Below are 22,834 nucleotides of genomic sequence, written 5' to 3' on the forward strand. Positions count from 1 at the left end.
TTAAACCACCGTGGCAGGCCTGCGGTCCATCTCCGCCTCCAGCTTCACCATCTGCTGCATGGCTTTGGCCTGGAACAACCGTAACCAACCCAGAGTTAGCATCTCGTAGACACACCACACAGCTTTACAAGTGTATCCTATGATTACCCAACAATCCTACAAAAAACCCATTTGTGCCACTGTAGTAGACTTCAAGCTCTACAACAGTGAAGTAATGCTGAATTTAGACTGATTTGACATGGATATGATACATGACACAGCATGACTGCAGTGGTAGTAGTGTAGTGGTGGAACAACAAACATTAAAACCCCTTCCTATTTTCTATCTATGTTTGCTCACCATTAAGTTTCATCGCTACTGTCTTCAAAAACATATTAGAGTGGCCCTGTTAAAAATAAGGGTTGTTAAAAGCCTGTGTGACATCAACTCCCCCCCCCCCTTCTCAAAATGAGTCACAATACAGATGGCCATGGTTGAAAGAGATGCATCTACACATCGCACAAGCAATGGGGAGCAGTTAATTTCAAATAAAATTCCAGGTATGGCAAAAAAGAAAGAGAAAAAAGCCCTTGAGTCATTTTGCTTTGTAATGGCAATGGAGGGTGTTGGGGGGGGGGGGGGGGGGCTGCTGAATGACTCATGCTTTAAGAGGAATGTTGACACTGGATGAGATGACTGGATGGTGTAGAGAGCGCTGTTTTGTAACTGCATAGCACCTACACTTAACTGCTGCTCAGAGGAGGGGGTACACACATCAGCTCTAGAAAGATCTACAGTGCAGCTTCCATTGTGTAAACAAATCTAGATCAACAAGGATCTACTTCAGGGATCTCAACCTTTAGGGAATAAAGGCACACTGATAATGTCTGGGAATAACTGAATCACTGTAATAGATAAACTCTTAAGACAGAGTTAAGACAGAGCTGTTTCCCACCGCACCTGATTCATCAGTACAAATGGACTGTTTATGCTAAGCATCAGTTCTTTTTTCATTTTAACTGAAGAGCTACTTTTGAGTTAATGTGATGGGACTTACCATACCTATATAACAAATATATGACACTTTATTATACCAAAGAAATATAATATTGCCAGTGGAGTTCCACAAGCATCCATTCTTGGTCCGCTTTGTTCTCTCTATGCATGCTTCCATTGGGTGAGAACATTTGTGAAAATGATGCCTGTCTCGCATTTGTAAAATGGATGAAAAAACATTTTCTCAAACTAATTGAGGGAAATGGAATGAGAAATGAAAAGCACCTTGTGGAAACAGCTTAAATACTTTTTTAGCTTGACTTTTTTTATTTGTATTTCAGTTTTATTCTTCATTACTATGCATTATGTTCCCTACATATTTTCATGTCTTTAATCTCAGCTGTTTGGTCTTAATCATACATTAGGCCATTTTACCCCTATAAATGTGACATTTAAAAAAAAAATATTCTGTATTATTTTTATTTGCACTTATTTTCAGCAGTTTAGATGTTTAGTTTAGTTTGTAAACTATTCAATAGTTTACACATTCTCTAGGTATTGGAGTAAGTGGTTAAATAAAAGAAGATGAGAGAATGAGTATGTGATGAAAGGATGGCGTGGGTGAGCATACCTTGGCTTTGTGAGTTTGCATGGTGTGATTTCAAAAGCTGTTAAAAAATAATAATAGTAACATGTAAACGGATGGGTTTAGTGAACTAAATTACAATGGAACACACAAACATAAAACCAAAAGCTATGGGCAGAACTCATTTTCTGAACTCAAAGGTTAAAGATGTCATGTTAGATGTAGTGTAAAGGCCGCTTTTCTGGACCCTGAAATATAATGGCAACTACAATGGCCCATCCAAAGACCATAATCAAACTTTTACCTGCTCGTTGAATTTCTCCAGTTTTTCTAACTGTTCGCGCTGGGACTTTTGTAACTGCTCCATCTCTTTTGACTGTTTCATGGCCAGCTATGAAACCACACATAATTCCAAAAACATTTTCAAAACTCAAGGACAGAGAACATGTAATATTTAACTTCAAAATTTTCAAGCAACCTGGTCATGAACACATAGGCACAAGCGTAACTATGCACACACATCAACAGATTTTCTTAAAAAAAAAACACACACACACACACAACAAAAAGACCCAAGAAAAAACAACACCCTGAGAAACAACAAAAAAGTCAAACAGACAAGAAAACAAACAACAAACAAAAAACAAAGAGTGGAAAAAAAGAAAAAACATCTGCATTTTTCTCCTTATTCATGTAGCAGTTACTCTCAGTCAATAAGAATCAGTCAAGAACTCATTTTTATTTAGTAAAAATAATTGTTTTGCTGTGAACTAAATATTTTTAGAAATAAAAATCCACAAACCCGTTTTCTTTCCTCAAGGAACTTCTTGGTGTTACTGCTGTTCAATTCTCGAACTCTCCTGTCAAATAATTGATAGTGATAGACAAGGATGATGGGTAAAAGAACTAGGACAGCATTCCGGCAGGTGTGAGATCTTTCGCAGGAATGTGGGAACACCTGATAACCCACCTCTCTCTCTCCGCCTTGTTTTTGATGCTCTTGTCCTGACTGATGGCCTTGCTATTCTCCATGGAAGTCTTGGCCTGGTTAGCCTTCATTTCCTTACTTTGCCTGTGATTTAAAGGGTTTGAGAAACTCTGTATAAAAATGTTGCGAGAAATGCGGAACACAAGTTTGCTGATTTATTATAGTTGTTTTGTAATTGTTTTGTATATCACATACAGCAACTAAATTTCCTTTTTTGCATTTCAATATTTATGTGTACTTGCAAACACAGGAAACTGAGAGGTATAATTTAAAGGGCAAGGACAGCATGTTAATAATGTTTTGTGACATGGCATGATAAACGAAAACATGATCAAATTTGGCATAAAACAGCAGAATAAAATAAAATATCCTTTTACAGCTACTATTAATATGTAATTATGTTAATTTAAATGATTCACCTGCTTATAACAACACTCTACAGGGTGTGTATTTACCAAGACCCTGTGTGCAACACTAAACCCATACAGACGCACAGCATCCTCAGTGATGGAGCTCTCTGGCTCTGGAAAAGGCTGATGCCGGCTACGAATCTGGCCCACTGCGTGACTGGGAGACTGACCAGCCAAACTGAGTCCGTGGCATAATTAAGGAGGGGACTAGGACTAAAGCAGGCTTCAATAAGACTATCAATAAGAGCGCTCTCTCTGAAGGTGCTCTCAGTCCAGTTCAACAGATTCATGCATTATTAATGCTGTGCTCTGGCACTGCTGAACCTGTCTGCCATGTAGATTATTATATCATCAATGAGAATAATCAGTCTATTGAGGCAGTGGTAAGGAGATTATGAAACAACCAACAGTAATTCAAAACACTATGCCAAATAAATTTAAATTGAATGTACTAATAATATCTCACTGAAATAGGCACATATGCACTAATAAATAATGAAAAAAGGACAAATTTATCTAGAGCAGGACATACAACAAATGGTATTAGCATATATTCAAATATGCTTTATATCTCTGAGACCAGTATTCACGGGTTACACGGGTAACCCTAAAAATGGCAATACTGCTACCGCTAAAAACAAGTAAATTAAAGCCTTCTGTTTTTCCTTTTTAAATATTTGGCACAATTCATATACCAAATGGCACAAATACAGATAGATTGATACATATAACACTTTCTCTTTCTCAGTATTAAAATAACAAATATTTCCCTCTTAAATTACTATATAAATTGTATTATATGTTTTAATAATCCAAGGCATTTTACATGCAAATAGCCACCAGAATGTCTGTGCCTCCGTATGAAGCATCTCTCTCTCACCGTTCATGGATGAGTTTGAGCTGTAAAGTTTGCTGCTCCTGAACGCTGGCTAGCAGTTTTCTCAGGTGTTCGCATTGCTGTGTTACGTGAGCGTCCTTCATCTCCTGCTCCTCTGTGCTGTGGGAGTTGATCATCTCAGACCACTCTTTAGTGTGCTGTGCTACAATGTCTTTCACCTGGCAAGAGACGGCCACAGAGAACCATCAGCAAGCGCACTGAACGCTAGTCACTTCAGCAAGCAGCATCTCTTCCAACACTACGTTCCCCTGTCAGGATTTTAACAGTATTTGCCCACAACTATGTGGTGGATTCACAAACAGTATAAGTCAATGGTCGGCCCACTCTAAAGAAAGAAAAAGACAGACAGACAGACAGACAGACAGAAAGATAGATAGACAGACAAACATGCAAATAAAGAAAAAAACAAAGAACGAACAAAAGGAAGACGATAAAGAGAAAAAGAAAGAGTAGGCCACCTTTGCTTTGTGGTCTTTTGTTAGCGTCTCCACTTTTATTGCAGTCTCTTTCTTCAACTCCATACAGTTGTTTTCTCTGAATAGGAGAGAACAATAGTGAACTTCAGTCATATGTTATGCAGAGTTTGAACATATGAAGAGAAAAACAAAGACACAGGATTTATTACCCTCTTTTTTTTATTGCTTTTTCCAGCAGCTTTTCCAGAATAAACTTCTCTTTATCGTGTTGAGCCACCATCTTGTCCACTTGAGTACAGTGGGATTTCTGCATGGCATTGTGGTCCTGAAATATAATTTAAAAAACAAAAACAGTCCCAGCCGATAAGTCCTCATGATATTATTAAAGAAACAAGAAGAAATATGCTGTCCTGGCCCAGGGCAAAACCATAATCTCTGCCAACCAGCTGATGACTAATGATAGTCATTGAGCCTGGACCTTGGATGGCTAAGCACTGTTTGGCCTTCCTGATTGTCTGCATAATGATGAAAGACTTTAAGGCAAACTCCACTTCTGTGTGACCTGTTGGTCTCTACCTCTGACTAAGTGAGAAGACTCTCTGGTCCAACTGTGGCGGACACTATATGAAGGTTTTCTAGATTCTAAATTAAGATTCTAGATTCAGATTCTGGATTCAAACTCCCAAGGCAGACAAAGGGCAAAATTTTAACACTTTACAAAGTCCAAAGGAAAGGATCTTCACCATTCAAAGGTTCAAGAAGTTATCAAGTATATGCAGAATTTCCAGTAAATGCTTATCACACAGTCCTGCTCCCTGTCTTAAGTCAGCTCTTATTCTTACAAGAGTCTGCTATGACTCCATTCATAATCAAACAGACTGCAAGGTAAACTGTTTATCAGACAATCCTGACAATTGTCAGGCTCCCAAAAACACAGAAGAGATGAATTTCTCAGAAAATAAACCATTTTAGCAATTCTAATGAGTGTCTGACAGTCTGCTAGAACATCAAAGACGTGCAAACTACAGCTCTCACAACACTAAGCAACAGGACGCACTTTACAGAAGATGGACGTCGTGCAGAAGAAAGGGATTACAGATGAAAGGAGAGAGAACATATTGTTTTACAGAACAAAAGCATTCTGATCTCTGACAGCCCACCTTGGCGTGCTTCTTTTTCAATGCACTGAGTTCCTTCTGCTGCTTCTTCATCAGTTTAAGGTACGACTGTAGGAACAAAAAATGAATCAGTCACATGGTGTCGTTAGAATTAGCTACAAGAGTCATGGACAGTCAACAAATAACCAGCAATCAGCCAATGAAAAGTTACTAAATATAGAGAACAGGTTTTAGAGCAGGTTTAATACTGAAGCTGATATTCATAATACAAAGCGATTACTGTTTTATTACAGCTCCTTGTGTTAATGTAGCTCACAGCATATCCTTGGAGCATGAACAGTAGAGAACATAAGCTTAATGTCTTACCTTCATCTGTTTCAAGTCATCAATGTTCACCTGATTCGCAAAAACAGATGAGTCTGCAAACACAAAATCACAGCTTATTCTCCACTGATCTCTATAGCACATACACACACATGTACATACATACATACAGACAGACAGGTAAACACAAACACACACACACACACACACACACACACACACACGCACACAGAGTTTCAAGTGTCATGATACAGATATAGGATAACAGGGGAACCAACATCCTTAACACGTAACCAGATGAACAGTCTGTGAATGAGAAGGGAAGAAATCTGAAGTGCACAATCAGAAAAGCAAATATTTTTTCTTAATTTAAGAGTCAGTGTGGAGCATTCCAATAAGCTGATACTCATGTAAAAGAGGACCTATTATCAATAACCATTAATTAGTCTAAAATCTTTAATGTTATGCTAATTTCAAAGTTTTCCAATTATAAACACATTTAAATTCAAACTAGCCAGTGTGCTTCATCTACCAAGAACATCTCCATTGCAGAGAGGGTCTTGTTTATTCAAATCCAGCTGTGTGTCCCCAGACAACTGCTAAAATAAAGGGAATACTTGACTAAATGAGGAATATGAAGGATAATGAAAGCAGGTGTGGTTCTTGTGTTAATAAAGAAATTCATGTCCCGTCATGTTTAGGGCCATGCCTGAATATGCAGTTGCTAATTATTTTGGCTACCATGGCCAGAGGAAGAGACTTCACTGACTTTGAAAGAGGAGTGATTTTTTTGGTACGTTTGGGGGTAAAATTAGTATCAAAGATTGCTCTGTTTACTGATGTATCGTGAGAAAAATAAACCAATAACTCCCCCCCTCCCCCCGTATTTGTTTCCCATGGCACAGGGCTGTGAAGATTCTATTATGACTTCTGTTATGAGGTTTGCTTTTTCATGCATACATTTGTTTTAGGTTTTTTCCAACTCAGCTGTCTACAGCACCTGACAGTACCTACATGCAGACACCCCATTTTTAATCTTGGCTCTTCTCAAGGTTTTTTCTTATTTTAGGCAAAGGGACTTTCTTCGTACTACTATTACCTTCAGGTTGCTTGCTTTGAGTCTCGAGCACAGAGCTTTATACATCTGTTTTGTGAGAATGTTTATTGTACAAGGCACTGTGCAAATAAAACTGAACTCAGCTGAATGAGTTGAATGAACTACATGTTGGGAGAAGTGTCTTCCAGGGATGACAATGCCCACATTGGTCACGTAATTTCCACCCATTTGAACAAGCATGGGCAACTCTCGAGAGACACATAAGATGTTTTTTTCCCACTCTCAGCAGCAGAATTCCAAAGGATGGAATTTATTACGGAACAATGGTGTTGCATCACTCCAGTGAATTCCAGACATTTGTAGAACCATGGAAAGCTCAACAGCAGATTAAGACACTTTGTGTCCAGCACATATTCCTACGCGATGAGCGAGTAATGTTGGTTTTAGAGGCAAATTCACGGAGATACGCCCGCAGTGAAAAACAAATTAATTATTTCAGCAACTGTAACTGTATGCAAACCTTTCATGCAGTGTACTTTTAAGTAACCACTAATTTAATCTGCATTGTATAAACGTCACTTGTTCCTCATTAGACTTGAGTATTTTCCATTCGCCTCATAGTGAAAAAACTGGATCATATTCTGTGGTCTATGATTAGCACAGAGGAGATTTGAGTCACAAATGAGGGTTGGGGGAGGGGCTTGGGGGGGGTTTACAATAATTAAAAAATGAGATCCGATTAAATTATATAATTCTTTTTAAGTCTGTGTCGTAATACGTTAACTTCAGAGGCTGTGTGATAAAATTCCCCTTCAGAGATCGTCATTAGGAATCTTTTTTTTTCTCCTCATAGAACAAGCAAGTTTCTCTGGGTAATTTTTCTTCTGGATTATCTGTCGTTTTACAAATTCATCTTGCTAAACTAGCCAATGTGTTTAACCATTTCAGAAAAATTATTAACTATTTTTTTCATCATGTGGACTTCACATCATTCTTAATTAACACGGTGACTGGTCATATATAACTGTTTCAAAAGACACATGTCACATCTTTGCAACAAGCAAGAGTGGGCGGGATTGTTCAGCTACTAGACCAGCAAATTGACAGTGAGCTGTACATAAACATAAAGCATTTCCTTTTTAGGATTTTACCAACAATAATCTCACAGTGCACATCACAGAACAGATTGCAACTGGGTGATGATGAGTTTGGAGAAATTGCCCCCTCCCCCTTGCTCCGTAATCCCATCCATACAGAGTTGTGTGTTTTGAGCCATGTAATAAACTCTGACTGACCTTTCTTGGTCTCAGCCGTGTTGTTCTGATTGGACGAGGAGGTCTGGCCCATCTCGGAGCTGGTTTGGGGCGTAACATTCGCTTTGACCTGGTTCACTTTCCCTTTCTTTTCATTTTTGGAGCTTTCATTTGGCACGTCAGCAATATCACTCTAGAACAAAAGGAAACCTTAAATGAAAAACAGGCCACACTAATTCAATTTCTCATTAGATCAATTTTACAAATTAATTTATAACTGAAGCGACAGCTGTACGTTTCAGAGACTTTGAATGAAAAAAGTAGACAGTACCGTTTCAATACCGAGAGCTCTCATCTGGTCAGCCCTCTTCTCTGCTATGGACAAGAACTTCTTTGGATCTGACAGCGCATCCACGATATCTGGAACACAGATACACGCCCAAAAGCCCACTGAATAAAACGCACAAATAAAATAACTTTCAAAGAGATCTGCTGAATTTGCTACTGCTGAACTTCGGTCACTTGTTCGTAGCCTTGATGTATTTCAGATGACATGAAATGAAATGCAAATGGTTTTGCACTGATTTTACAGTTTAAATGAAAAAAAAGAGAAAAGGATGAGTCTATTGAGGCCGCTGTTTATTGCGATGTCCATACTTCTCCATAGCCAGCATGTCTATGAATACATTTTCTAAACAATTGTGGCTGAGTGTAAGCTGTTGTACATGGCTCCAGACTGACAGAGGGATAAAGGAGAGCAATAACGGAGGGACAATGAGACCCGCTGTCCACGCATACTCTTTCACACACCAAAGACTCGGAGGTCCCATTCACCTGATGTAAATCACACACTCACACATATTCATGTACCACAATAAGATATTTGTGAAGAGACTCAGTGTTATGCACGCATTTGGCCTCGATGGACTGTCCTGTTTACCTCTCAGTGCGGTGTCAAGAAAAAAGAGCACGTCTGCATACGCGATAAAAAAACGTTTGGGTGTGTACACAGACATACATTTTCATCACAAATCTTGATCTGAGACTACATTTGGATAATTCAAAACGAATTGAAATTGCAAATCAGTTGTATAAAAGGGCAACTATTTCCAATAATCATTAATTAGTCTAAATCATTTTGATGGTAATTTGAACATTTTAGAATTATAAACACATTTAAATTCAAACTAGTCGGCGTGCAATCCAGCAAGCACATCTCAGTCGAATAGAACACCTCGTTTATTCAAACCCAGCTGAGGACCTATGTCATTCTCAACAATGACAGACTATTTTAGGGTTAGGGGTGCGTGCATACACACACACATACACACACACACACACACACACACCAGTGTGAACACACACATGCACACACAAGGGTTGGTGACAGCGAGACATTTTCTAGCACTGCATCATCTAGATGGATTTGGGTCATTACAACAGGGGCCAGAGAATGTGTGTGTGTTCATTAGTAGTAGTCATTAGTATACTTGTATTGGTTTATTCACATAACGTGTTCTAATGATTATTCTAGAGTCTCTCCATCCTTGACTGCACTGGTCCCCCAGGGCCTTTCTTATATGAATCAGACAAGGACATAGAAAACTATATAATGTATCAAATTAAAATCAAGGGAAAAAAAAACAAATTTAGATTTAAGGTAGATCACTACAAATACAGCTATGACATAAGACTACTTGATCTTTTTCAAAATTAAGGTTGCAATTTATTAGCTCATACTAGGAAATGTGCATATATTGAAATTATTCATAAATGACCACTTATTTCAGTTATGTGGTTACCGACAATAATGTCCAGTAAATCTTGGAGCATAGAACTGGGCATCATTGCTTAACCTGGTGTATGATGGATGGATGAACACATGAATGGATGTGACCCATGGCTGCTGCAGGTGGTGTTAATGAGTTGAGCAGCAGGTGTTTGTGGGTGTGTGTGCTCACTCACCTCCAAACCCATCAGGTACGTATGTCTTGAGGACTATGTTGCAGAAGACAGTGGGGAGGGAGAGAGGTTTGTTTCCCTCATTTCGTAAGGATATGTGTCTGTAACCTGCCTGGAGCCCGTCCAAAGGCAAGATCCTCTGACCAATCAGCTTATTGTTGTCATCGTACACAGCGATCCGTAGAACAGCCAGGTCAGGCAGGATCACCTGTGTGCACGGAGGTGTACACACACACACATGCGCACACACACACACATGCGCAAACACACACATATACACATGCGCACACACACGCACACACACACACACACACACAAGACATCAACAATATTTAATCTACATCATCTGTATCATTCATAATGTCTACATCACTTAAACAATCTATACAAGCTACACTAACCATAACATCTAGATCGTAATCTATAGCACCTACACTATTCATGACATCCATACCACCTATCCATACTGTTTACATCATTTCCAGCAACTACACCATTCATAATATCGATATCACCAGGCCAATCTACGTCACCTGCATCAGCCACACAACATCCACATCCTCAACAGACACTATTTATACAACTTCTCCCTCAGTCCACCTCTAGGAGCTTTTAGCACAGCAATAACCAAGTCCTCTCATTTAGATTTACCTACATTCAACACACAAGCCTAAATTTAACACGTGATGCAGCTAATCAAAGTCATTATCAGTGTTGGAGATGTTGGAGAGTAAAAAACCTATAGAAGTGTAGGGGTCCCAGGAGGAGGGTTGGTTACCACTAATATATTCCATCTGAACCAATCTATACATCTAAACCAGTCCACACCATTCAAACCAGTTAAAACCTCTTGACAATAATACCTGCTCTGCATCAGGACTTTTATATCACATGTACCTACATGTAACAATTTATATGAGAAAACAAAAAGAACAGAGAACACGACTGTTGATTAAAACACCTCTAGACATTTTAGTTTTATGTGGAGCACACGCGATTCAGCCATGACACAGTACTGTGGCGTGTGTATGTGTCTCATCATGTGTCTGAATCGTTTTATGCAGAAAATCAAACTCCATATCAAAAATCCTATGTCATGGCATAACATGTGTCAAAGATGTCTAAAGGATTCAGACGTCTCTTGCACTGGCGTGTCTTCAGCTCTGTGGCATGGGTGACCAGCCCTTCGCAAAGGCTTTGTGATAAATATCTGTCAGTTACATCAATCAAAATCATAAATGGTTATGACAAGTGTCATGTCTAGCTTAAATGAGCTTCATGTAAGCTTTACAACATGCCATCATCAGCATTTACACAATACAAACGTCCTATTTTACTTTATTACAATCCTGCAGTTAGTATGTGAAAGAGTTGAAAGATTTGAAACATGCTTTCATTTGATATTGATGGTAAGACGTTTCATATCTTTATTATGAACAGTGTGGATAAGGTTTTCCCCATGTGCTGTGGAATCGTTAGCATACACAGTACACGTCATGTCCAAGGCATGCCTGTGTTTATGACCTATAATCTGTACATCAAGGACACATTCATGAAACTATCTCTGCAGACATGCACTTGGACTGGAACAGAAGATAAGAAAAGAGAGAAGATTAATGAGGCCAAGACAAAGACGGGGAGAGGGGAGGGAGAGAGAGAGAGCGAGAGAGAGAGAGAGAGAGAGAGAGAGGAAGAATAAAAGAGGAGACTTTTTAATAGGACTTGGAGAGTGTCAAAAGTCATTTTTAACTGACTGACCAAACACCAAATGGTTTTGAAGGATTATATGGGAGAGTCTGATAACTCTGTGAGTGTATGTGTGCGTGTGTGCATGGTTCTTATCTGTGGCTGTTCATCTGTGTGACAATGACACAGTACTGCTATGTCTATGTGAGAGTTTACACTGCGACAGCCCTGACGAGTGTGTGTGATAATACGGTACAGTGCACTATTTAAGTGTATGTGTGGGTTGGTGAGTAGGTGTGAGAGAAAAACAAAGAAAGAGAATCAGCAGTGTTGATTGCTAGTTGTGTTTCATTTGTATATGTGTGTAGGTGAGACAGAGAGAGAGAGAGAGAGAGAGAGAGAGAAAGAGAAAGAGAGAAAGAGGGAGTAGATGTGTAGCTTTGTGTGGATGAGAGAGATGGAGAGAAACAGTACAAAGCAGCATTTATTGTGACAATCCCTGACTGCGTGTGAATGAAAGAAATAGCAGTGCTGATGGCTAAGAGAGGGAGAGAGAGAGAGGGTGAGAGAGAGAGAAAGAGAGAGAAAAAGGGAGAGATACATAAAGGGAGAGAGAGAGAGAGAGAGAGAGAGAGAGCGTGGTGTGTACGCGTGTGTGAAGGAGAGAGGACAGGAACGGCAGTGCTGATCTGATGGCTGAGTGTGTATGTGTATGTGTATGTGTGTGTGTGTGTGTATAGCTCTGGCAGCACTGCGGCAGCTGTGATTTATGGCCTCTGCTAGAGTCTCAGTGTCATGGCTGAGAGAGTCCATTCTGCTAGCCTCAGCACAACAGCCCTCTCTCTCTCTCTCTCCCTCTCTCTCTGTCCCCTGCCCCCACTTGGTCTCCCTCCTTCCCTGTTCCCTCCTTTTCTCTCTTTCGCTCTATCTTTCTCTCCGCCTCTAATTTAATCTTTCTTGTCTTCTCAATTTCCCTCACGACGCATTCTGTCCCTCTTCCCTCCCCTGAGGTGCTTTAAGCTTGTCTTTAGCACTTCCCTCTCTTTTTCCCTCTACCTTCACTCATTCTTCTCTTCCTCTCCCCATCCATATTACCTCTGATCTCTGTTTTGTCTTTCATCCCTTTCCATCTCTTCGCAGAACTTGTATCATTTAGAGGCGGTATTGTTTATAGGCAAACTGCAGTATATAATAATTACTTATAGGCATATCAAATAAAGAATTATTGCTTGAGGGAGCAACTGACTGTTATTTTTGATGAATATGAGAAAATGGGTTTGTGCTGTTTATGAAACAGGCTCTTTTATAGTTGTTAAGTAATGCTATGCTACAGTTAGGCGTACAGCCGCACAACTGAACAGTAACGTGTGAAATGTGTGAATTCTCTGGCATTTGACCTCTCACAGAAAATTTCAGTTCTGTTTCAGAGAACTTCTTCGCTTTTGTTCATCGCCACCTGAATAAGTTCCATGAAATATATGGCTGTCTGAGAGTGAGAAAGATCCGTTGTGCTGACCTTTCTGAAGACAAAAGGCTCTTCGTTGTAATAGGGGTTGAGGCCGTTGTTCATGACCATGCGTGTACGGAACTCCTTACGGATGGTGTCTGTAGGCAAGCCATACATGTCCACCTCCACATAGGTACCAATCTTCTTATCTGACAAAAACTGACCTGAGAACACCTGACAAGGATGATACAGACAGAGATCACAGTTATATGTGGTGAAGAAACCAGTCTCAGAACAGCTGAGAGACAGTGACAGAGGCAATGTACTCAGCTTAACGGTGTGATTGGTCTAACAGTGTGTACACTGTGCATTTCGTTCCATAGCTGGTGCAAGCTAAAAATGATTTCAAAGTATGTTCAGCCAGGGTGTGTTCATCATGTTCAGTCCCACAGGGTGTTCAGTCTCAGTGCGTGTTTGGTCTCAGTCTGTGTTTGGACACAGAGTGTGTTCAGTATCTGACCTGTACACTACAGGTAGCAGCAATGACTCCATCCACTGGTGTCTCTGAGAATGGGTCGAACATCCTGTCTGATCGGCGCATGAAATCTGGCTTAAGCAGGTACCTGAACACAGAGACAGGAGCCCAGAGAGATCACACAGAACAACATATATAAGTATGGAAAAAACATGCTCATTCACACAGTTACAGCAAGCAACATCTGCTAAGAGTCTGAAATGGCTTGGTAAGATTAGAACAATACTGCGTCAGAACACTGCAGCAGGAGACCTTCATAACAGTGTATCAGAAGATGTCTGTGACAGTGTATCAGAGGACGTCTGTAACAGCGTGTGAGAGGATGTCTGTAACAGTGTATCAGAAGGCATCTGTAACAGTGTCTCAGTGCACATCTATAACAGTGTATGAGAGGACGGTTGTAACTGTGTATCAGAGGATATCTGTAATAGCGTATCAGAGCAAGTTTGTAACAATGTATCAGTAGACATCTGTAAAAATGTATAAGAGGATGCCTGTAACAGATTACGAGAGGATGTTTGTAACAATGTATCAGTAGACATCTGTAAAAATGTATAAGAGGATGCCTGTAACAGATTACGAGAGGATGTTTGTAACAATGTATCAGTAGACATCTGTAAAAATGTATAAGAGGATGTTTGTAACAGTGTATCAGTAGGCATCTGTAAGAGTGGAACAGAGGATGTCTGTAACAGCCCATCAGTAGACATCTGTAAAATTGCATCAGATGACATTTGTGTATCAGAGGACATCTGTAACAGTGTATCAGAGCACGTTTGTAACAGTTTATCAGTAAACATCTGTAAAAGTGGAACAAAGGATGTCTGACAGTGCATAAATAGACATCTGTAACAGTGTATGCGAGGAAGTTTGTAACAGACGATGAGAGGACATTTGTAACAGTGTATGAGAGGAGTTCTGTAATAGTCTATCAGAGGACTTTTGAAATGCTGTTTTATGAGTGAGGCCGGATAGTGCTGACAGGCAGGTGTGTGCCTGTGAAGTAAGTGGTAATTATTTCACTGATTAATTGTTTGGGAGAAGATTAATGAGCTATGTGTTTTCCCATTACAAAGCAACCCACGCATCGTCACACACGTACACACTCAAACACACACATGTGCACACACACGCGCACACACACGCGCACACACACGCGCACACACACACACACACACACACACACACACACACACACACACACACACACACACACTTTATTCTCACACATTCACACTCTTTTTGCAGTGCTAATGATGAAATGGTCTTTTATCATCTTTTGCCAAAGAGAAAAATAAAGGTAGTCATGCTATGAAGAGAAAGTAGTGCTGAGAGTGGTGGGGATATTTAAATCCAGTCGAGGGCTGCTGGTCCTGGGGCCACGCTTTGGATGGGGGATGTATCTGTTTAGTGGAGGACTGGAGGAGAGACTGAAGCCTGTCTTTAGCCAGGGCTCATTTGCGCTAATGCGGATGGTGGTTATGGGTTGCCCCTGGCGACGGATAATGGGATATGACACACTTTAATTGATGACTTTTTTGCCGGGACGAGTTTTTCTCGCATCGGGAGACAAGCACTTACCCACATGAGCCATTATACTCAAACTTCCCTTGGTTTAACTGCATTGCCAAGTCTACAAACAGAGAGAAAAGAAAGGGAAGAAAACATTTAAAGATCGTCTATCAAACACACCATCACTGATTCATGCCAAAAGGCAAATGCTAACATGCAGGGACCCTTTTACTTACGGTGGTATTTATTTATTTAGGGGAAAACATTTTATTGCACTGACCAGAACAGGCTGTTCACAAAATACATATCATCACTGATTTGTTTACACAGAAAAAAAAAAGACAATCAACACTATTTTTGGGGTGAACAGCAGGGTTGTATTTGATTTCTGATTTGAAACCTGTCATTAATGTTAAGCAGAGTTGAACTGTATTCATTTATGAATTCATGACAAGCTACCACAAACTTTTTCCACTAGCCAATTTCGTCGGACCTGTGACTGATCTAAAATACTGCTTCTTTCAGCAACTTTACATAACCACATACAACAATTTTAACTTTAAAATGTCTTATCAATGATATTTCACAATAAGTACTTTTTTTAAAAAATCGAATCAGAAAGCAGAGGTTGCTTTGTCAGAAAACAGCCAATGATGAAGCCAATTTTGATGAATGTCGTTCCCTTTTAATGACACTGCTCCTTTTTAACTATATACCACACAAAACCACACTATTCCCTCCTCTACCTATTTCTCTCTCTCTCTCTCTCCGTCCTGCCAGTTCAACATTTACTTGCTTCACATGAACCATATGCTGTGTCTACTGCCAGCAGCCAAATAATCACATCTGTTAAAGTACATTCTGCTCTCTTTCTCTCTCTCTGTCTTTCTCTGTATTTTGTTAAGTCTTTTCCGACTATATTACTCTCTTTTTCACTCTCTTGAATTGATATTTTTTGACACCTCATAGACAAGTGAAAGAACCATTTATATTATCTGTCAGTAGCAGTACACATGAACATCGGTCATCTGTTATTGAGTTATTGATTGGTTATTTGTTTTGATAAGGGGATTACAGGGTAACATCATGAACCCTACAACACAGACACACATCACAGTTTCCATGGCACAAAACCACCTGGACCAGCAGAGACTCATTTGTGAGACGTGTGTGTGTGTGTGTGTGCGTGTGTATGTCTGTGTGTATGTGTGTGTGTACGTGAGCGCGTGTTTTATAGGGGTATGAGGAGAGTAAGCTGTGCAGAAGCAAAGCCAGGTGATGTGTCTGCGCTGTGTTATGTTGAATATCTTAATGAAGGTTTTGTGTGTTTTGCTTATTGCTGTACTACTGTCTCAGCCAATGTGCTATGTGAGCATGCCCTGGCTTTACTGAGAGATTGATGAATAACAAAATGTGCTATCAGTTCTTAATAAACCGTATATAAATCAGAACACATGACCGCAGCAATCTGATCCATATAATGTTACGAGGTCCTAAAACTAAACATGCTCTAAGCTCTGTTTAAGGGTACATGTTTCATTTTGGGGAGTGCTAGGGTCCACTTTGCCCAGGGCGTATGTGTGCGTGTGTTGCCCTCTGGTGGACGAGTACCTGGGGTCTGGAAGTTCAGGGACACCATCTGGCAGCCGGCGTTCCAGAAGATCTGAGGCATGTAATTACTGGAGTCCACTCGCCCTCCTTTAGGGTAGATCCGACTCATCTGTCGCTTGTTGTAGCTGCACGTTTGCAGATGAGGACAAAAACACAAAGAGAGGAGGGAGAGGGGGAAAACAAGAGGCAGAGAGAGAGACGGAGAGAGAGAGAGAAAGATGGAGAGATGGAGAGAGGGAGGGGTGGGAGAGAGGGATTGAGGAAAAGAGGGAGCCCTAAAATGGATGACAAGTTTATTTTTAAACTGGGCACAGCGTGTGTTCTTGCCACACTCTGTCATTGGGGAAGGCATTAAACCATGAATAAGGTCGCTGTATAAAATGCCAAAAGGTTTTGCCCTGCACTGGGGAAAAGGGGGAGACTTCAGTGTGCACTGTTTTTGTTTTTTTCTTTTTTTCACTTTTTTGTTGTTTGCTAGATAGGAGAAACAGATTCAAAATGACTGCAAGGGCCAGATTGAGACCCAGTGACATGAATCAGCCAGTGAATGACTGAATCATACTACACTTATCAAAGGCGGCAATGAAGACACTGCTTGTGTATTTGACTGACTGCCAGTCAAAGCTCTGTACGACAAGGATACTTGACAAACTCAATGGCGTTGGTCTTCAGGTAGCCCAGACCCACTGACTCGTTGAATGAGGACATGTTGTGGTGGATATTTCTCTCTGAAATACAAAAACGAGAACAAAAGTGAAGTAGCTAAACACTTATGAAAATGATCTCCTTTTGACACCATGTCCTGTGTCATAGTGCTCAGAGGACATTAAACTGTAGGCAACACATTTAACATTTAAACAGTGTAACTTTGGTCTCACATGACTAAATATAACCATTATCACCACTTAACATCCAATTTAGTCACTATTTTTATCCTTTAAAATTAACTATACATCTCTAAATACAATATTAAGAGAGCCATAAATGAAGAAATGCATTTAGTGGGACACCAAAAATGTTTTGGAAGAGATAGCTTGTTATGAATAGACCATACAAACACACCATACAAACACACCGGTGTCAGACAAATAAGTCACACACAGCTGAAGGTGATTATTAATTCATCAGTGTGTGGTGTGGGAGAGAATGAATGAGAAATAGTTATAGTATGGTTATGAGAACTTGCCTTCTGCAACATCAAAGCTCTGGAATTTGACAGGCTGGGCATAGTTGACCATGGCAGAGAGGTAGGGGTGGATGTTGGTGGTGGCTCCCTCGTATTTATAGGAGGCAATGAGCTGCTGCTCCGCATCCTCTGCTATCTCTGTACCCTAAAGCCAAAGTCAATCAGACAACCTTTTACACACTTATATTAGCATATGCAAATTTACATTACTGCAAATTAAACACCTCTGCACCCCTAAGACAGCACATTATATGACTTTTACATATGACTTTCAAAATAACACTAAACTTGTTTTAATTTAACATTCATTTGTTTGGCAAACACTCTTTACCAAAGCGACTTACATGAGAAATACATACATATACGTTAACATAGGCAAATTCATACTGTATCAAATTAAAGGTTCTGCATCTCAAAACAGTGTACTATACAACTTCTACTTCATATTAAAACATAATCTCTGGACCATAACCATTTAACATCAATGACATTTACATGTTCACTTTATATTCAACTACAGGGATTGCACCCTATTGTGCAAAATTTACATTAACATTAACAGATTCATTTTACATTAAACCACAGTCTGAGTCTGTTCATACGACAGATTACATTTACAGGTCGACTTTATATTGAACCATAATGCTTCTACCATTTAAAATCACCTCTGCACTCAGTATTTGGCACATCTTTCATTTCTATCAGTATTCACAAACTTAACTGTCTTACATCTATCTATCTATCTATCTATCTATCTATCTATCTATCTATCTATCTATCTATCTATCACTTTCTCTCTCTATGAATATATATATATATATATATATATATATATAGAGAGAGAGAGAGAGAGACATAGTGATATAAATATTAAGATATATATACACATGCACACATAGATATATATATACATAAAATGTCTTTTTTTTACAATGCCTAAGAGAGAATGTTTTCCTTTCTACCTTCTTGTTGTTGTCAGGGTCCGAGGCTTCGGACACATCGGTGGCGTCCGTGGCCTCTGTTGCCTCAGATATCTCAGTGACCTCATCATCAGCGACCTGAACGATGACAAACAGAAGGAGCTCAGTCCAACAGCCTGCATGATTCCTTTACCTTCAGCTGTCTCCCAGCCTGCTCCATCATCTGGTTTCCCACAACCCTTCACCCACCCTCAACTCTGTCTGTCAAAAATGTTCCTTAAGCAGATAGACAAGAATGCACACACAGAAAACCACACAGCTGGAATTGTCAGAAAACGTTTCATAAGAGAGAGAGAGAGAGAGAGAGAGAGAGAGAGAGAGAGAGATAAAAAACATAATTTTGAGGTCAGTAAGCACATACGTACTACAAAGTGTAGTGGGCTACAGAACTCCAAAAACTCTTTGGGAGTTGGACAGCTCCATGTGGCATGTTATTTATGCAGATATATTAAAAATAACCAATGATAAAATGCCAGTAAAACAAAATAAGCACCTTGTCCTTTTTTGTGCTGTTGTCCTGTGTGTCTTGTTCACTGGGCTCTTCAGATGAGAAGTTGCTGGTCTTTAAGTCTGAGTTCTCCTTGACATCAGCTGTAACAAACACACACCTGTCACTTTAAACACTCATACATACATACATGTTTTATGAGGTACAAGTCAACCATCTTCATATGTACAAATCACACCATTTCCCTAAAATGCACTGACCAAAGCAAGTCAAATAAAGACAGTGAGCAAACTATATATACTGTGCATTTCAAAAATATATTTACTGTGTATTTCTGAATTAGACAATGTGAGCATGCCAAACATTGACAGCTAACACCTACAAGCCTTCCAGAGTGAAAACCTATGATTAAGTCGTATTCCTGAAAAGTTATACATCAAAAACTAATTACAACAATTAGAATCCAACAGAGGACCTTAAAAATCTGGGGTTTCTGTAAAACAGATATTGTGATTCAGTGTAGGAAGCTCACACACTCTGAGACTGTCTAACATACAAAAACATTTTTTTTATCTCTCTTCGCCTCATACCAGTGATTTTCAAATCTTTCTCTTAGGAATGAACTTTCTGGTTTATTTTCAGTCCCACATTCTGACAAAGGACTGATTTTTAGCTCTGGACTCAGTCAGTGAAATGCAGTGGACATTTGAAGGAAAACTCAACAGGCTTTCTACACCAGAAAACTCGACAGATTTTCATGACTTTCAGTGTCAGATCTAAAACCTTTGTTTTTTACAGACAGGCAAAAAAGCAGAGACATAGCTGACCGTTCTCTAGGTCTTCTTCAGTCTCATCTTCTCCTGCTTGAACACTAATCTCTCCTGCCTCCATGTGCTTCTTAAAGGCCTCCAGCTGCCCTGTGACACACACACACACACACACACACACACACACACACAAATAAACAAACACAGAACAACACAGAGTCAATACGCATTCTCTTGCGTGTGTTTTGGGCAAATGACAACATTAAGGTTCGTGAGGACATTTAGAACTGTGCTGCATTGCTGCGGTTAGGGATTTATGTCCTCAGAGCTGGCTTACGTCAAAACTCGTCAGATTTACTTAACAAAACGTTTCAATATTCATGGTAAAATATAATTTTCTATTGAACTGTTAGGAGGAAATAGAAGGTAAACACATACTCTGTTCCACCTCAGGTTTCAACCGTTTGTTTTTGATAAGGATTTTCCTTTTGAGGTCGTTGGGAGAAGGTAAAGGCCGTCCAGGTTCAATCTGAACATAAAAATAAACAGGACAATAAAACGAAGCAAAACAAAAAAAGAAAATTCATTAAAACAAAACTCTGGCTTAAAATGCATTGTTTTTGTTTTTTTTAATGAACAAGTGCTCAAGAAACTGTAAAGCGCCATATTGAAGGAATAAGATATTATCGACGTGTGAATAAAGCAGAGAAGATCACATACCGGGAAGCCCTCCAGTGGTTGTTTTAGCAACAAGTCTCCAAAGATCTCTTCGCAATAACGCGCCATCTTATACTGCTGAGGTTTACTGAAAACACACAGAGAAACAGAAAATCAGATCAAGGGTGTTTCAGAAAAAAAACAAGTACAAAATAAAATATTTAGTGAATTGGGAGTGAAAAAGTACAGGAAATTAGAACAAGTCATTAAATAAAATGGACGTCACCTGCAGTGGTTTTCAAATGACAAAATCACTGGATATTCTGACGTGATAAAAGCTGTTTCTTTGATAGCTTGAATCACATCCTTTAAGAGAGAAAAAGCAGACAAAACATTAATAATTGTGACAAGCTAGTTTCAAATCTCAATAAAATGACGATTGTACCAAACCTTCCTTTAAGTCTCATTAAATTTTAAGCTCACTGGCTAAGTACTCAAACATCTCGTGCAATTATTGATTAAACCTCACTACATACAACATGAATAAAACAATTCCATTCATCAAAATGGCTATTAAAAGATCTCATTTAAATTTATTTTGCCCCTTTTTAGCTGTATAAGCAAGTATCACTTATTTTATTTTATTATATCTGGCTTTATTTTACAGTTGGTCTATTTGTTCACCTTAAAGAGGATGTCAGTGCACATTGCTTTGCCGTGTGTAATGATTGGCTCCTGATCCTCTCCTTTCCCATCCCAACAGTCCAGCTCCACACACCTGATTAAGAACAGACACACACACACACACACACACACACACACACACACACACACACACACAATGTCTACATATTCACTCCCTTCCTGAACAGTGCACATAATCTTCCAAATCAAATGTAGAGCATTACAGTGTATCATATCTTCTTCAAAACAGACTAATGCTAAACATTGATACACACACCAAACACACACACTCTCAAGCATACCTGCAGCCTGACAGGAGAACCTGTCGGTACATCTCCACTGAGGATTTGCCTCCAAACTGGCGCCCGGTCAGGTATGTGTTGTGGGAGGAGCTGATGAAGTAATGGGCCAGTGGATGTTCCATCTCCTGGTAGACCTCTAAGCGGTCCAGAAACACAGGCGCGTTCTCATCTGACATCAAATAACGGCAAAATCCATCGCAGGACATCTGGCCTGGTCAGAGCACAAAGAGAGGAGAGGGAGAGGCTAGGTGTGACTGAGCAAGCAGAAGACCTGTAACTACTTCTTGTATTACACAGCATTATTCACAACTTACAGTGAGTTTGTAGACATTCACTAAAGGTTAATTCATGCTTACAGTAATGACTGTATTGCAGATCACAGGATCTGTGATCAAGTTTACAGGACAAGAATACAACAGTTTGTTCTGACAAATGGAACAAGAATGACATAAGCAATATTTGCTTTCAGCTTTAGGCGCATGCACACATCCGTTATTTAACTGAATTATTTCGTGTTAAATTTTATTCTTTACTTGATAGAGGCAAGAAAAGCTTAAGGCAAAATAAATGTTTTCAGAATACTGCTTTGTAATAAAAAGCCACCATGTCATTTTGCAGAGATGCAATTCACCAGATGGTGGCAGCACTAGACCACTTAATATTCAGATTGGTCTGCAAATGATTCCATCTTTTGGCAGGCAGAGGTTTGTGTCCATCTGTTTCCACTGTCTGTCTTTCTCCATTCACTTGTCTCTACATTCTTAATATGTTCAACTGTATGTTTTTCATCTTCTCATCTCCGTTCCAACACTCACCTTTCTTCTTGAGTTCGTCGTCACGTTCATATTTTTCTATGATTTGCATGGCTCGTTTGGGGTCGTAGAAAGGGAACAGGATCTCGTTCAGTCGAGGGTCCCGCTGATTCTACACACAGAACACGGCATCTGTTTTAGTCTCTCCCATGTCTGTGTTTTAGACAGCATTACACAGGAACACAAATAACACGGCGTGACACAGCATTTGAGGGGTTT

The 22,834-nt window shown here is 39.6% G+C and overlaps 1 protein-coding gene across 1 annotated transcript in view; it reads right to left on the bottom strand.

Moving 5' to 3' along the window:
* Positions 1–22,834, bottom strand: part of plcb4b (phospholipase C, beta 4b) — a 35,726-nt gene continuing 12,892 nt past the window's right edge. The window contains exons 10-35 of the mRNA XM_030771161.1: positions 22,619–22,727; positions 21,804–22,014; positions 21,502–21,595; positions 21,104–21,183; positions 20,881–20,965; positions 20,599–20,689; positions 20,212–20,310; positions 18,928–18,953; positions 17,966–18,110; positions 17,423–17,507; positions 16,780–16,904; positions 15,238–15,289; positions 13,642–13,744; positions 13,191–13,355; positions 9,992–10,196; positions 8,358–8,446; positions 8,069–8,219; positions 5,759–5,811; positions 5,435–5,500; positions 4,484–4,599; positions 4,317–4,392; positions 3,841–4,016; positions 2,533–2,634; positions 2,365–2,422; positions 1,867–1,953; positions 1–69 (exon numbers count right to left, since the gene is read on the bottom strand). Of these exons, the coding sequence (XP_030627021.1) occupies positions 1–69; positions 1,867–1,953; positions 2,365–2,422; positions 2,533–2,634; positions 3,841–4,016; positions 4,317–4,392; positions 4,484–4,599; positions 5,435–5,500; positions 5,759–5,811; positions 8,069–8,219; positions 8,358–8,446; positions 9,992–10,196; positions 13,191–13,355; positions 13,642–13,744; positions 15,238–15,289; positions 16,780–16,904; positions 17,423–17,507; positions 17,966–18,110; positions 18,928–18,953; positions 20,212–20,310; positions 20,599–20,689; positions 20,881–20,965; positions 21,104–21,183; positions 21,502–21,595; positions 21,804–22,014; positions 22,619–22,727 (2,718 nt within the window). The remainder of the gene's footprint in view (positions 70–1,866; positions 1,954–2,364; positions 2,423–2,532; positions 2,635–3,840; positions 4,017–4,316; positions 4,393–4,483; positions 4,600–5,434; positions 5,501–5,758; positions 5,812–8,068; positions 8,220–8,357; positions 8,447–9,991; positions 10,197–13,190; positions 13,356–13,641; positions 13,745–15,237; positions 15,290–16,779; positions 16,905–17,422; positions 17,508–17,965; positions 18,111–18,927; positions 18,954–20,211; positions 20,311–20,598; positions 20,690–20,880; positions 20,966–21,103; positions 21,184–21,501; positions 21,596–21,803; positions 22,015–22,618; positions 22,728–22,834) is intronic.

Source organism: Chanos chanos, chromosome 4 (assembly GCF_902362185.1).
Source record: "Chanos chanos chromosome 4, fChaCha1.1, whole genome shotgun sequence".
Taxonomy (NCBI): domain Eukaryota; kingdom Metazoa; phylum Chordata; class Actinopteri; order Gonorynchiformes; family Chanidae; genus Chanos; species Chanos chanos.